General features: G+C 39.0%; 1 protein-coding gene across 3 annotated transcripts in view; it reads left to right on the top strand.

Annotated features, from left to right (window-relative positions):
• nbeal2 (neurobeachin-like 2) overlaps nucleotides 1-13,889 on the top strand; it is a 148,754-nt gene that overhangs the window by 63,300 nt on the left and 71,565 nt on the right. For all 3 annotated transcript variants that reach the window (XM_062062974.1, XM_062062973.1, XM_062062972.1), the window contains exons 7-11: nucleotides 3,207-3,292; nucleotides 3,381-3,684; nucleotides 3,753-3,859; nucleotides 8,966-9,046; nucleotides 11,361-11,444. In XM_062062974.1, coding sequence (XP_061918958.1) covers nucleotides 3,207-3,292; nucleotides 3,381-3,684; nucleotides 3,753-3,859; nucleotides 8,966-9,046; nucleotides 11,361-11,444 — 662 coding nt within the window. The remainder of the gene's footprint in view (nucleotides 1-3,206; nucleotides 3,293-3,380; nucleotides 3,685-3,752; nucleotides 3,860-8,965; nucleotides 9,047-11,360; nucleotides 11,445-13,889) is intronic.

The raw sequence follows: 13,889 nt of genomic DNA, 5'->3' as shown, positions 1-13,889 counted from the left end.
AAGGTGTGTCCAAACTTTTGGGCTGTACTATTTATATATATATATATATATATATATATATATATATATATATATATATATATATATATATATATATATATATATATATATATATATATATATATCCATCCATCCATCCATCTTACTCCGCTTATCCGAGGTTGGGTCGCGGGGGCAGCAGCCTAAGCAGGGAAGCCCAGACTTCCCTCTCCCCAGCCACTTCGTCCAGCTCCTCCCGGGGGATCCCGAGGCGTTCCCAGGCCAGCCGTGAGACATAGTCTTCCCAACGTGTCCTGGGTCTTCCCCGTGGCCTCCTACCGGTCGGACGTGCCCGAAAAACCTCCCTAGGGAGGCGTTCGGGTGGCATCCTGAACCACCTCATCTGGCTCCTCTCGATGTGTAGGAGCAGCGGCTTTACTTTGAGCTCCTCCCGGATGACAGAGCTTCTCACCCTATCTCTAAGGGAGAGCCCTGCCACCCGGCGGAGGAAGCTCATGTTGGCCGCTTGTACCCGTGATCTTGTCCTTTCCGTAATGACCCAAAGCTCATGACCATAGGTGAGGATGGAAACGTAGATCGACCGGTAAATTGAGAGCTTTACCTTCCGGCTAACAGTGATTGCAGCACATACTTGTTGGTCACAAAAAACATTCATGAAGTTTGGTTCTTTTATGAATTTATTATGGGTCTACTGTAAATGTGACCAAATCTACTGGGTCAAAAGTATACATACAACAATGTTAATATTTGGTTACATGTCCCTTGGCAAGTTTCACTGCAATAAGGCGCTTTTGATAGCCATCCACAAGCTTCTGGCAAGCTTCTGGTTGAATTTTTGACCACTCCTCTTGACAAAATTGGTGCAGTTCAGCTACATTTGTTGGTTTTCTGACATGAACTTGTTTCTTCAGCATTGTCCACACGTTTAAGTCAGGACTTTGGGAAGGCCATTCTAAAACCTTAAGTCTAGCCTGATTTAGCCATTCCTTTACCACTTTTGACGTGTGTTCGGGGTCATTGTCCTGTTGGAACACCCAACTGCGCCCAAGACCCAACCTCCGGGCTGATGATTTTAGGTTGTCCTGAAGAATTTGGAGGTAATCCTCCTTTTTCATTGTCCCATTTAAAGCACCAGTTCCATTGGCAGCAAAACAGGCCCAGAGCATAATACTACCACCACCATGCTTGACGGTGGTAATGGTGTTCCTGGGATTAAAGACCTCACCTTTTCTCCTCCAAACATATTGCTGCATATTGTGGCCAAACAGCTCAATATTTGTTTCATCTGACATCACATGGACAAAGACAAGACCTTCTGGAGGAAAGTTCTGTTTATATGTGTGTGTGTGTGTGTGTGTGTGTGTGTGTGTGTGTGTGTGTGTGTGTGTGTGTGTGTGTGTGTGTGTGTGTGTGTGTGTGTGTGTGTGTGTGTGTGTGTGTGCACTTGTCTCACCATCCTTGTGTGGACATACACTTGATAAACCACCCTTTCTGTGAGGATCTTTTAACTTGTGAGGACATTTGCCTGGTCCTCACAACTACAAAAGTAAAATATTTTTTTTACTTTGTGTGTTTTGCATTCTGAAGTGAGGTTGCAACTAGGGATGTCCGATAAATGCTTTAAAATGTAATATAGGAAATTATCGGTATCGTTTTTTAAATTATCGGTATCGTTTTTTGTTGTTGTTGTTTTGTTTTTTTTGTTTTTATTAAATCAACATAAAAAACACAAAATACACTTACAATTATTGCACCAACCCAAAAAACCTCCCTCCCCCATTTACACTCATTCACACAAAAGGGTTGTATCTTTTTTGTTATTAATATTCTGCTTCCTACATTATATATCAATATATATCAATACACTCATTCACACAAAAGGGTTGTATCTTTTTTGTTATTAATATTCTGCTTCCTACATTATATATCAATATATATCAATACAGTCTGCAAGGGATACAGTCCGTAAGCACACATGATTGTGCGTGCTGCTGGTCCACTAATAGTACTAACCTTTAACAGTTAATTTTACTCATTTTCATTAATTACTAGTTTCTATGTAACTGTTTTTATATTGTTTTACTTTCTTTTTTATTCAAGAAAATGTTTTTAATTTATTTATCTTATTTTATTAATTTTTTTAAAAAGTACCTTATCTTCACCATACCTGGTTGTCCAAATTAGGCATAATAATGTGTTAATTCCACGACTGCATATATCGGTTGATATCGGTATCGGTTGATATCGGTATCGGTAATTAAAGAGTTGAACAATATCGGAATATTGGATATCGGCAAAAAGCCATTATCTGACATCCCTAGTTGCAACTCTCTACTCCCATCTAGGGCTAGATGTATATTTTTTCATCATTCTAGCTATAGTGGAAAGGGGGGCCCTCACAACCCACTAACCAAACGTGGGTCCACACAAGGCAAGACATGTATGTGTGTGTGTGTGTGTGTGTGTGTGTGTGTGTGTGTGTGTGTGTGTGTGTGTGTGTGTGTGTGTGTGTGTGTGTGTGTGTGTGTGTAAGCTAGTGTTCCCGCCTCCGTCCACGGAGACAAAGACAGTGGATGACTGACAAGTTGGTTCGCTCTGTTCATTTTATTCTACTATGGGCGGATTTTAATTAAACATTTAAGATATTTCAGAAGGAACAAGTCATTCGATTTTGGGGGTGATCCGGCTAATATTGAGGTTGGCGATGCAGCCATGGTGGAAAGGGCAGACGGTCGCTAATATTGCTCAGTGCGTAGTTGTGTGTCTCGTACAAGTGCAGCCTGGATAAGTGTTGTACCAAGTTAAAAAGCTGTTGTTAGATAAAGTGCTAACAGAAAAAGTTAGGGGTGGATTTTTAATGATACTTTCAAGGAAATGTCAGAAATGGGATAAGGTACAAATTATGCAATTTTTTGGATGATCCGAATCACTGTCTGGATTCTTTTTTAAATTATTTTTTACTATTGCTAGATAGGTCTGCCAAATGGATATGATATTATTGATGATGAAATGATGGTTTTATATTTTGATTCTATATAGGAACCATATTTTTTCTAATTTGGATCTTGCGCTAAAACCCTGATTGGGGCCATTGTTTTCCGTTTGTGAAAAATGAGTAGCCTGAAACAGAAGCTTTAAGTAATTGTAAATGCCATATAAAAGGATCAATATATGCATGCTAAGGTACGATCTACGCACATTTCCAGAAAGTCTGCAAGACAGTGAGAAGATACCAGAGCTGCTGATACTCAGGCTGGTTCATCTCCAAGGAGCTATCATCAGTGGGGGGAAGGTCTGTCGCCATATCCTCCTCATCAGCGTTTATGACTGTCTGAGAATCTGATTACAGAAGATCTTGTTATCTTTTGTGTTTATTGCAGAAGAATAGCCTCCTCGCCGTCACCCCTCACTCGGCGGAGGACCTCTACTCTGTGCTGCAAGCTTGGTGCTGCCGGGCTTCTCATCAGTTGAAGGATACGTTGCTTCCTCGGCTTACCTTGCAGTGCTTGACCGCAATGATCCACCTGGTGCATTTTAGCAGCCCCTCAGAGCGGCAAGTGGAGATCAAGACCATACTGGAGAGCTTCTTCCAGCTCCTCAACTGGAACCGACCGCTGAGCATCGAGCAGCAGGATGGGCAAAACTCGGAGGAGAGTCTGATCTCCCTCCAGAGCATGATGCTAAGTAAGAAGACGGGTCAACATGGTGGCTAACATAGAAGACAAATGTGGCTCTGTGCTGTCCTTTTGTAGCTGCCGTTCCTGAGATTCTGCACTGTTCGGACCGACCCGCCCTTCAGGCTGTCTTCCTGAACAACAACTGCTTTGAGCACATCCTCAGGCTCATACAGAACAGCAAGGTTAGACACTTTTTTTCTTCTTCTAAAATGTGTTTGCCAGCTTTTTATCCATGTCTTGTCTTGTCTGTCTACTATTTATAGTTTATTTTTAGCATTTATTTGGCTGTATCAAACAAACATAAAACAGTTCAGCGGTACCTCCGGTTTTTGTAGTAAGGGTCCATTGAAAACGCAACAATTTTATCCATAGAAAATAATGTAAATCTAATTCATTCATTCCAAACACCCAACTATTTTAAAACACTTTTAACAAAGAATACATAGTTTTACCTGTAGAAAACAATGTCAAATATGTACAAATGACAAATAAAATTGATATATGAACGTCTAACATCACATTTACCTTCATTGAAGATTCTTAGATGTCACATTCATACTTTGTTGCAAGTTCCTTCTTAAACTCAACAGTGTTTCTCATCTTATTTATTAAAGTTCTGGCACTCTTGTTATAATTCAAGAATGCACAGACATCGGCTGTGTGCTCAAAAGACTTCAATCAACTAGTGCATTGTGCAAGACAAAACTACCGTACAAGGACAGCCGGTAAGCGCTATATTACATTTGTTTGTCAAAAGAAAATTGCACTTCAAAAAAAATAAAAATTGTCTATCATTCAAAATCCATATCTGAGACAAGAACACATATGTTTTATTTCTAATGCATTCTAACTCGTAAATAAACACTTGCAAAAAGTCAGCTCACAACAAGATCCAAAAACCTCCATCATCGTTTTATATACACACTGTAAGTATATATGTAATGTAGTAACAGGCACGTTCATAATACGTGTAATATTTACATATTTTGATCATTTTAAGCATATGACCGCGCATTAATTTCACAGACGCTTCACAACGTTTTCCATTTCCATTAACAACACAACTATTATTGATAATAATGGCGGACTTCATGAGAGACAAAAAAGACGACTTTGGAACAAATGATGATAAATAAATGATAAATGGGTTATACTTGTATAGCGCTTTTCTACCTTCAAGGTACTCAATGCGCTTTGACAGTATTTCCACATTCACCCATTCACACACACATTCACACACTGATGGCGGGAGCTGCCATGCAAGGCGCTAACCAGCAGCCATCAGGAGCAAGGGTGAAGTGTCTTGCCCAAGGACACAACGGATGTGACTAGGATGGCAGAAGGTGGGGATTGAACCCCAGTAACCAGCAACCCTCCGATTGCTGGCACGGCCACTCTACCAACTTCGCTACGCCGTCCCAATCCAGAACCTTATTTTTTTGAGCCTGCATATACGGAGATTGAGCTACAAGTTTTAGAAGCTGAGTGATAAGCAGGTCCAGCAAATACTGTAGCACTATTGCTAAGTGCTAAACATCAACGACAAACTACCAACATAATAAAACAATCACTTACTCTTAGTGATGTAATGGTATCAAAATCTCACGGTACGATATACCGTGGTATTGAGGCCATGGTACAATTATTATTATTATTTGTTACTACAAACAAGTATTTTTAAGTGCAAATAACTGTGCGGGAACATCCACTGTGTCTCTCAACTTTAACTTTCTGAGTCCTCTACAGTGGACATTTATTATATCTCTTTGGAAAATGCAGTTTCTCAGAGAAGATAATACACATTTTAACTTTTAATGATGTAAATACCTCACAAATTGATGTTAAGCTTCGCTGGGTTTATCTTTTTCAGGTGATGGTAGCTTATTATACTGTATGTGCAGCAGTTACTTTCCCTTGGTACGGTGGGCTTTGACCGAGTCTGATTTGGCTTGGAACCTTCACCACAGAGGTTATGTTTTCACCAGGGTTTGCTTATCTGTTTCTTAGCAATGTAGCTAAAAAAGTTATTTTGGAAAAAAAAAATCTATTTCTCTTAGCGACGAGGAAGTAGAACACACTTCACTTCCTGCTTCCTCTCTCTCTCCTTTATGGCGCTCTAAGCTCCCGCATTGCAGCCCCGCGCTGCACAGGAGATTCTGGGATATGTACCGTATTTTTCGGACTATAAGACGCAGTTTTTTTCATAGTTTGGGGGTGCGACTTATACTCAGGAGCGACTTATGTGTGAAATTATTAACACATTACCGTAAAATATAAAATAATATGATTTAGCTCATTCACGTAAGAGACTAGACGTATAAGATTTCATCGGATTTAGCGATTAAGAGTGACAGATTTGAATAGGGCTGCAACTAACGATTAATTTGATAATCGATTAATCTGTCGATTATTACTTCGATTAATCGATTAATAATCGGATAAAAGAGACAAACTACATTTCTATCTTTTCCAGTATTTTATTGAAAAAAACAGCATACTGGCACCATGTTGTGGACATTGGGGGTGCAGCATACACCAATAATAACACAGAAATGTAACTCATCAGAACTGAATCAGATATTGTACACGTTTCTGTTGTGAATAATAAAGGATTAATTTTAGGCTGCCTCTGAATAATAGCATGAAATATTCCAGCACCTTCATAACGTTTAGTTATACTAAAGCGTCACTCAAATCTAAATATATTTATATAGCTTTATCAGCCCGGCTACATTGATCCATTATGAAACCAACCTGAGATATTTCTGTCTGTTACGTTTATTTCGAAATGGGTGACCGTGCGTTTTCTCTCTCAAAACGGAGTCAAATGTGCCGGAGACACATTATCAGCCCCGCGTTGCAACAAAGGCATAACTTTAACGTTACTCACAAAAAAGCTGAACTCATGAATGCTTGTTGCCACTATGGACTTAAAAAGTTACGTACTGTGAGTTCTTCCCTTCATCCATGGCTCCAACATGTTTCTTCTTCAGGTGCTCCTGAAGCAATGTTGTACTTCCGTGCCATTTTGCAGGAAACGGTCTTATTTGAAGTCTTTAAAGTAAAGTGTTCCCACACCATTGAAGCAATAACCTCAAGATGTTTCTCCGCTAAACTATCGGTAGTGTTTTCCTGCGCCATTTTTCGAATTTTTCCAGCAAAGGAGACGCCCTCGTCACGTGAGCTGCACATGACACATAATTGGCTAGCTTACGCCACCTCATGAGACGTAGCGTAACCGCCGCCCTGGCGCTGTTTTGTACTGTTTTTGTACTTATTTTGATTATTGTTTCTCAGCTGTTTGTAAATATTGCAGTTTATAAATAAAGGTTTATAAAAAAAATAAAAAAATAAAAAATAAAAAAATTAAAAAAAGCCTCCGCGCATGCGCATAGCATAGTTCCAACGAATCGATGACTAAATTAATCGCCAACTATTTTGGTAATCGATTTTAATCGATTTAATCGATTAGTTGTTGCAGCCCTAGATTTGAATGACTCTTACCATAATATGTTACGTTAACATACCAGGCACGTTCTCAGTTGGTTATTTATGCCTCATATAACGTACACTTATTCAGCCTGTTGTTCACTATTCTTTATTTATTTTAAATTGCCTTTCAAATGTCTATTCTTGGTGTTGGGTTTTATCAAATAAATTTCCCCAAAAAATGCGACTTATACTCCAGTGCGACTTATATATGTTTTTTTCCTTCTTTATTATGCATTTTCGGCTGGTGCGACTAATACTCCGGAGCGACTTATACTCCGAAAAATACGGTAGTTTATTTTCAGACCCGCCAAAGTAAAAGTGCCAGAAAAAAACTACACTCAGCAAGTTTACGTTTGATACCGTCACGCGTTACGGCATTAATGCGAAGATTTTGAAACCGCAATACCGCGGCATCTACAATACCGTTGCAGCCCTACTTACTGTACAATGTCTGGTCTCACTGGGATGCTGACTGATGGGATGTTTATATCTTCCCGTTTAGATAAATAATTATTTATTCATAATCCTCACGCAGGCTAAACAAAAAAAACCAAACAAGCGTCTTTTCTTGTCTTTTTCGCCATCTCCGGGTATATAAGTTAAATGTCAAAGTTGACCAACTTCTCGGTTTATGGCCACAACCTTCTGCTATACAAGTGAGGGGCATGATTTATAATCTACAATGAACTTTCATCAATTCAGAGGCGCTGCAGCAGTTCAAAGGTTCAGTATGTCAATATAGCAACATAAGCTGTGAGCTAACCGTGATCACGGCGCCGCTAAAAGTAGTTATTTGGCGTTTGCGCTTATAATACCAATATCGATAATACCTGGCTAATATTCAGGTGACGAGATGTAAATAGAGTATTTATGGTGGTATTGGGATGTTTTTTTAGAGGGCTTTATGGGCGCAATAGATTACTCCCATTAGCTGCATTGTTAGCCACTTTCGTACTTACTGTATATTACGAATTAGAATGCATGAAAAAGACAAATACTGTATGTGTTCTTGTTTACGTAAGGATTATAAATGACAGGCAAAATTCCAAAAAGTGCAGTTCCCCTTTAAGAAAGACTTACTGTAGCAGTGTGGTGCATTCACTGACACTCTGGAGACATGAAACATTACTGTATGCTACAACTTAATTTCACTCTCTGGTGGGTTTTCAGCAGTTTTTGATGAAATAATCGATTGTTGAACGTATCTTGATTGAGATGTGGGGGATTCTGAACAAACATTTTGACAAACATTAAAATATTTATTATTTGAGTATTATGAATAAAATAGTGTAGACGGTTCTCAAATGTGGAACTAGTGCGGACACACGGAGCAAAACACAGCAGGAGGATAAGAGAAGCTATGCTACCGCTAAGCTAGCTTTGTACACTCAAACCAAAGTCTAACTGGGAGCGCGTTACCAAGAAGAGGAAATGACCAAGTCGATTAATAAATCAGCAGACAGAATAATATCCACACAGTGCGACAACACTATATATGACAAACCTCTTTGGTCTTTCAGCAGCCAAAGAAGAGCTTTATATACATATTATTCATTATATATGAAAATTCATAATGTATAATAACAATAATTATTATTATTAATATAAAATATAATAATAAAATATACATAAATAAAATAAAAGAAGAATCATACAAAAACTGAAGTACTAAAACTGACTGAATCGCTGACTGTATTTAAAAGCTACAGTACGGCAAAACTTCACAGGTACGCTTCAAAAATGTTGGGTCTAATTGTCTGTATTTGTGTGTGTGTATATGTGTGTGTGTCCTGTAGCTCTTTCAGAGCAACAGGTTAAGGCCGGCAAGTGAGTGCGACCTCACTCCAAGTTTACTCACAGAGGTCAAGGTGGACCAGGTACTCCCCCCTAGATGAACTTTTGGTGCTGATATTGATCTGTCAGCAGGAAACTCAGCCTTCTCGTCACTTGTTCACAGCTAGAGGTCGTAATATAAGTCGGAAACTTTCGACAGGAAGTCCCGCTTATGAAGCAGGTAGCGCAGATCGTGATAAATGTGGTTTTAAAGCGAGAGAATGACCTCATCTGACCACATAGTACATCCTTTTCATACTAGCAAGAACTGTTCTGATACCCTATCTTTCTAAATATTATAAATAAAAATAAGAACAAGGCTGGACGTATGGTTTGTAAATCAGTGTGCTGACCGACATTTCAAGTCAGTTGTTTAATGCTGACTCGATAGTTGCTGGGAAAAGCTGAAAAAGAACAGGTAATGATTTGACCTTTGATCTTGGTTGTCTCATTTTTTATTAATTTACCTAAAAAATGTATAAGGTTCTTGATTTGATATGGGAGGCCTCTAATAATTCATTGAAATTGATTTTTGAGTAATGGTGTCATAATGGAACATGGAGATTTAGTAAGAATATTTTTTTCAACATATTTTAGACATTTTTTTGCAATCGGTTCATGTCCCTGTGGTTGATGGCGACCAGTCCAACGATAGTTACCCTAATGAGGACAAGCGATATAGAAAATGGCTGGCACAAGGAAATTGATAGAACAAGATTTTTGAATTTTTTGCGGAAAAATAAATATAAATATTAGTAAAGTGTATTCTGTATTTGTAATCTTTTTTGATGTCCTGTAATTGACTGTGATTGCCTTCCCTATCAAAATTGACCTCATTGCCCACCTGCAATTTACGCCGACATTTTTTTAACCAAAAATCTAGTTTTTTTGTGTCAAAGTTAACGCATTACCTCATGCGATTAATCAACAAAAAATGATTGCGTTAATCATGAAAAAAAACACACTCTTTTATCCTAACCGTGGATTGTTACCTGAAAGGCGGCATCGGTTGTTACACAGTCAGTGATCAGGTTAATGCATACGCCAGTGCAAAGATAAGAGGGGAGACTCTAACTGGTGTGGTGGGTGGCTAACTCACTTCAAAATGCACCCTAAACGGGACGTAAAATAATACTGTTTGTTACCAAGTTTTAAGCAAATAATTAACACGCATTCAAGTAAAAACATTTAACAAGTGTTCTTCACAATTCACAAAATAAAATATCATTTTTGTCAAAGTATTGGTATCTTTTTTAAAGTTAACTTGAATTATGAAAGACAGCAAAAAAAAGATTATTATTCAAAATTCAAAAGCGTGATTAATCTGATTTAAAAAAATATTGTTTGACTGCGCAAATGTTTTAAATAACATTTTCTTTCAAGTCAAATACAGGCTTACAGGAAGATTGCAAATAAAATTCACTCACACACAAAACAAAACATTTTTAATAACGCGACTCTTACCCTCCCGCACATTCTAAGCAATCCAAACACAGCCAAAATCAACAGTGCACTATAATAAATGATTTGCTCCTGGAGCACAGCAAGTAGCAGCTGCAGTCAAGCTGTAACCTGAGGAGGTACAGTAAGTACAGTTAAGTCAATCAAGACAAATACCTTTAAGGTGAGGTAAATGAGCTGTGCCTTAGTCCTCACAGGTTTATTTGACCTTAGCGTGGATTGTCACCTTTTTTTATTACTTTTTTTCATGACAGTTAGAATACTGAAAACCGGGAGGGCTACAATACAAAGTATGGTAGTTTCCTGGGGACAGATATGCCTCTTGCCCAAAACTAGCTGGGACAGGCACCAGCTCACCCATAAACCGAATGAAGATACAGAAAATGGATGGATTGATGTAATCATTTTAAACATAAAAGGAGATACAGTCAAACTTATCATATCTAACTTTCATACTGGATAATAAAAACAATTGAAACCATGTGAAGATTGCTTAGAAATCATTCAATCTGACCATTTGACCCCAGCTTCCTTGAACATCTTAGATGGGTACATATTGTATATTTTTAATATTATATATCTTGGATAGGTATCTAATGTATATTTTTAAATCAATTTTGCTTAAGGCTGAATTCCCTGTTGATGACACTGGATTATGGTGCATGGTGGTGTATGCATGACATTCTTGATTGCACCAGCTTCCTCTTTGGTGGCCTGGGCTTGGACATTGCCTTCTTTTCAGCAGTTGTTGAAAAATGAATGTGCTTTCCTCCAGCTTTCAAATTTCTCTCGCACTCTCTCCCTTCCGGTGACCAGCACATGGTGGTGGTGGTGGTGCACATTGTGATGTTTTTTTTGCACCAAAGAGATGAAGAGCATCTCCTTATTTTGATGTAGGTGCTGGGGAGAGTCTCAGACAGCATCACAGTGCACGCTTTAGGAGTCCTCACAGCCATCATGAGTAACTCTCCATCTGCCAAGGTAAGGCGTCCGTGGCGTGTCCTGATTTGACTGTGATATTACCGATATCCTCAATGTTTTAGACAAATTATGGACAACCAATCTTGCCCAGTCAGTCCCCTAAAGGTGTATCCTAAATTTAGTGATGAATGGGCTTTACACTCTTAAGTTGCATGGGTTCCTTTGAACGCAGCATTTAACTACTGTATGCGAGAAATTTCAAGTCAATCGTATGGGGTCAAAGTTTGGGGTTTTAATAACGGTTTCACTCTGTGCTGTATTTGTCAGAAAAGTGTTAGCACAGGCAACACAGTAGGGGATGCATGTTTTAACGCATTTTCAACCTTTTAAAAGCATCAGAGTTAGCACACAGCAGGGGTGTCTCAACCTTTTCCAGAAAAACTGAAGTATGCGGGGGGCCATTCTGTACATTAAAATGCTAAAATCAATTCAAATTTGGTCATAAGCTTTCTGAACAAAACATTGGCATCCTAGCTTTGTGGTATACTGTATGTTACAGAGCAAATTAGTGTAACGTCTAACAATATATTTCTCATTAGTAATGAATTAATATGTAGAGGGTGAGCTGCATGTCATGATCGCACCTGACAGTTTGGACTTTATTTTTTATTTGTTTTGTGTTTGTTGTCATTTTCTAGTATTTTCTGTTGGGTCTCTGTGTTTTGCAGCACCTTTACATGGTTCCTTGTCTTGCCAGCACACCTCTGCCATATTGTTATTTAGTTCTATTTAGTTACACCTTGTTCAGTGCAAGGGTGCCCAGAGTGGAGGTCGGGGGCCAAATTTGGCCCGTCTATTGTTTGTTTGGCCCTCCACAGGGTGTGTTCCCAAATTTAATTTCTGAGTCATACCAAAACTATAAAAATGGGACCCATTAACTACCTGCTTGGCACTCAGCATCAAGGGTTGGAATTGGGGGTTAAATCACCAAAAATGATTCCCGGGCGCGGCCACCGCTGTTGCTCACTGCTCCCCTCACCTCCCAGGGGGTGAACAAGGGGATGGGTCAAATGCAGAGGACAAATTTCACCACACCTAGTGTGTGTGTGACAATCACTGGTACTTTAACTTGAACTTTATACAGACCTCTTTTAAGCTCACTAGGGGTGTATCAATCCGATATTGATATTAGACATTGGTGCAATATCCGCAAAAAAAAACATGGATTAGATCATATTGGCTTCCATCTAAATGATCTACCGTAATTTCCGGACTATAAGCCGCACCTGACTATAAGCCGCACTAGCTAAATTTAGGGGAAAATACAGATTGCTCCATATATAAGCCGCACCCGACTATAAGCCGCAGGGTTTTGATGTGTAATTACTGTAGTATATAGGGGTTCCTGCTACCACGGAGGGGATTGTCGGGACAGAGATGACTGTTTGGGAACGCAAAGCGTCCCATTTATTAACAATAAATCTTTCAATCATTCAATCAAACTTTCACATCTTTGACATGGCGAACAGCATTCGTGCAGAGTACAAATAATACAACGGTGCAAAGTAATACAAAGTGCTCGCCTGTACGTTATCAAAACAACCAGCCTACCGGTATATGAAAAGTCAGTCTTTAATCATTGTGTCATCGTCTTCCTCCTGCGTACTAAAACCACCGAAATCCTCTTTGTCGGTGTCGGAGAAGAACAGGCCGTAAATAAGCCGCACCCTTGTATAAGCCGCAGGGACCAGAACGAGGGGAAAAAGTAGCGGCTTATAGTCCGGAAATTACGGTATATAAAGTCTGATAAAAGCAATTCTACTTGCAGAAAGTTGGACAGCCAGTTAACATCTAAATGTCCTCCTATAAGCACACAAGCTTGGTCTTTTCTTGTGTATATTGTAATAAACAGCACAGTGTTTTTCATTGTTCGACTAATTTCACTTGATCGACAAAATAATACAAATATTTACGATTCTTGCTGATTTTGTATCGGATTAATATCGGTATCGGCCAATACTCAAGGCTCCAATGTGGCCAATTGGCACTTTTAAACAAGTTTCCAAAAGTTTGGGCACCCCTGATCTAGTGTATGCCACATCGTTTTGTTGCTTCCTGAGTTGTGCTCCTTTTCTTCCGTCTGCTTGCCTTCTCTGCATCCTGGGGTCACAACGGCCGATATGCGTCGTTGTCACACTGCAGGACAAAAATTGCCCTAAGCTGCTTTTTGGACACCCGTAGCTTATACATACATAAGTAAGGCTGTTAAAAATAGTGCATTAGAGGCGGTAACTAATTCATTCCATTAATTACAATAAAATGTTTGACCTTAATAATGCATTATTAAAAGCCACAACTCTCTGTTATGATGGCAGAACTGTCCTGTTCTACCATGATTTGGTTTAGCTTACGCCAGGATGCAAGGACATGGCTGCGTGTAGGATCAATATAGTCTGTCATAATAAATAATCAGTTTACATGAAGCAGCAAGCTACAAAAAAGTAA

Source organism: Entelurus aequoreus, linkage group LG11 (assembly GCF_033978785.1).
Source record: "Entelurus aequoreus isolate RoL-2023_Sb linkage group LG11, RoL_Eaeq_v1.1, whole genome shotgun sequence".
Lineage (NCBI taxonomy): Eukaryota > Metazoa > Chordata > Actinopteri > Syngnathiformes > Syngnathidae > Entelurus > Entelurus aequoreus.
Note: the sequence above shows the minus strand (reverse complement) of the source record. Positions and strands in the feature narration are given on the sequence as shown.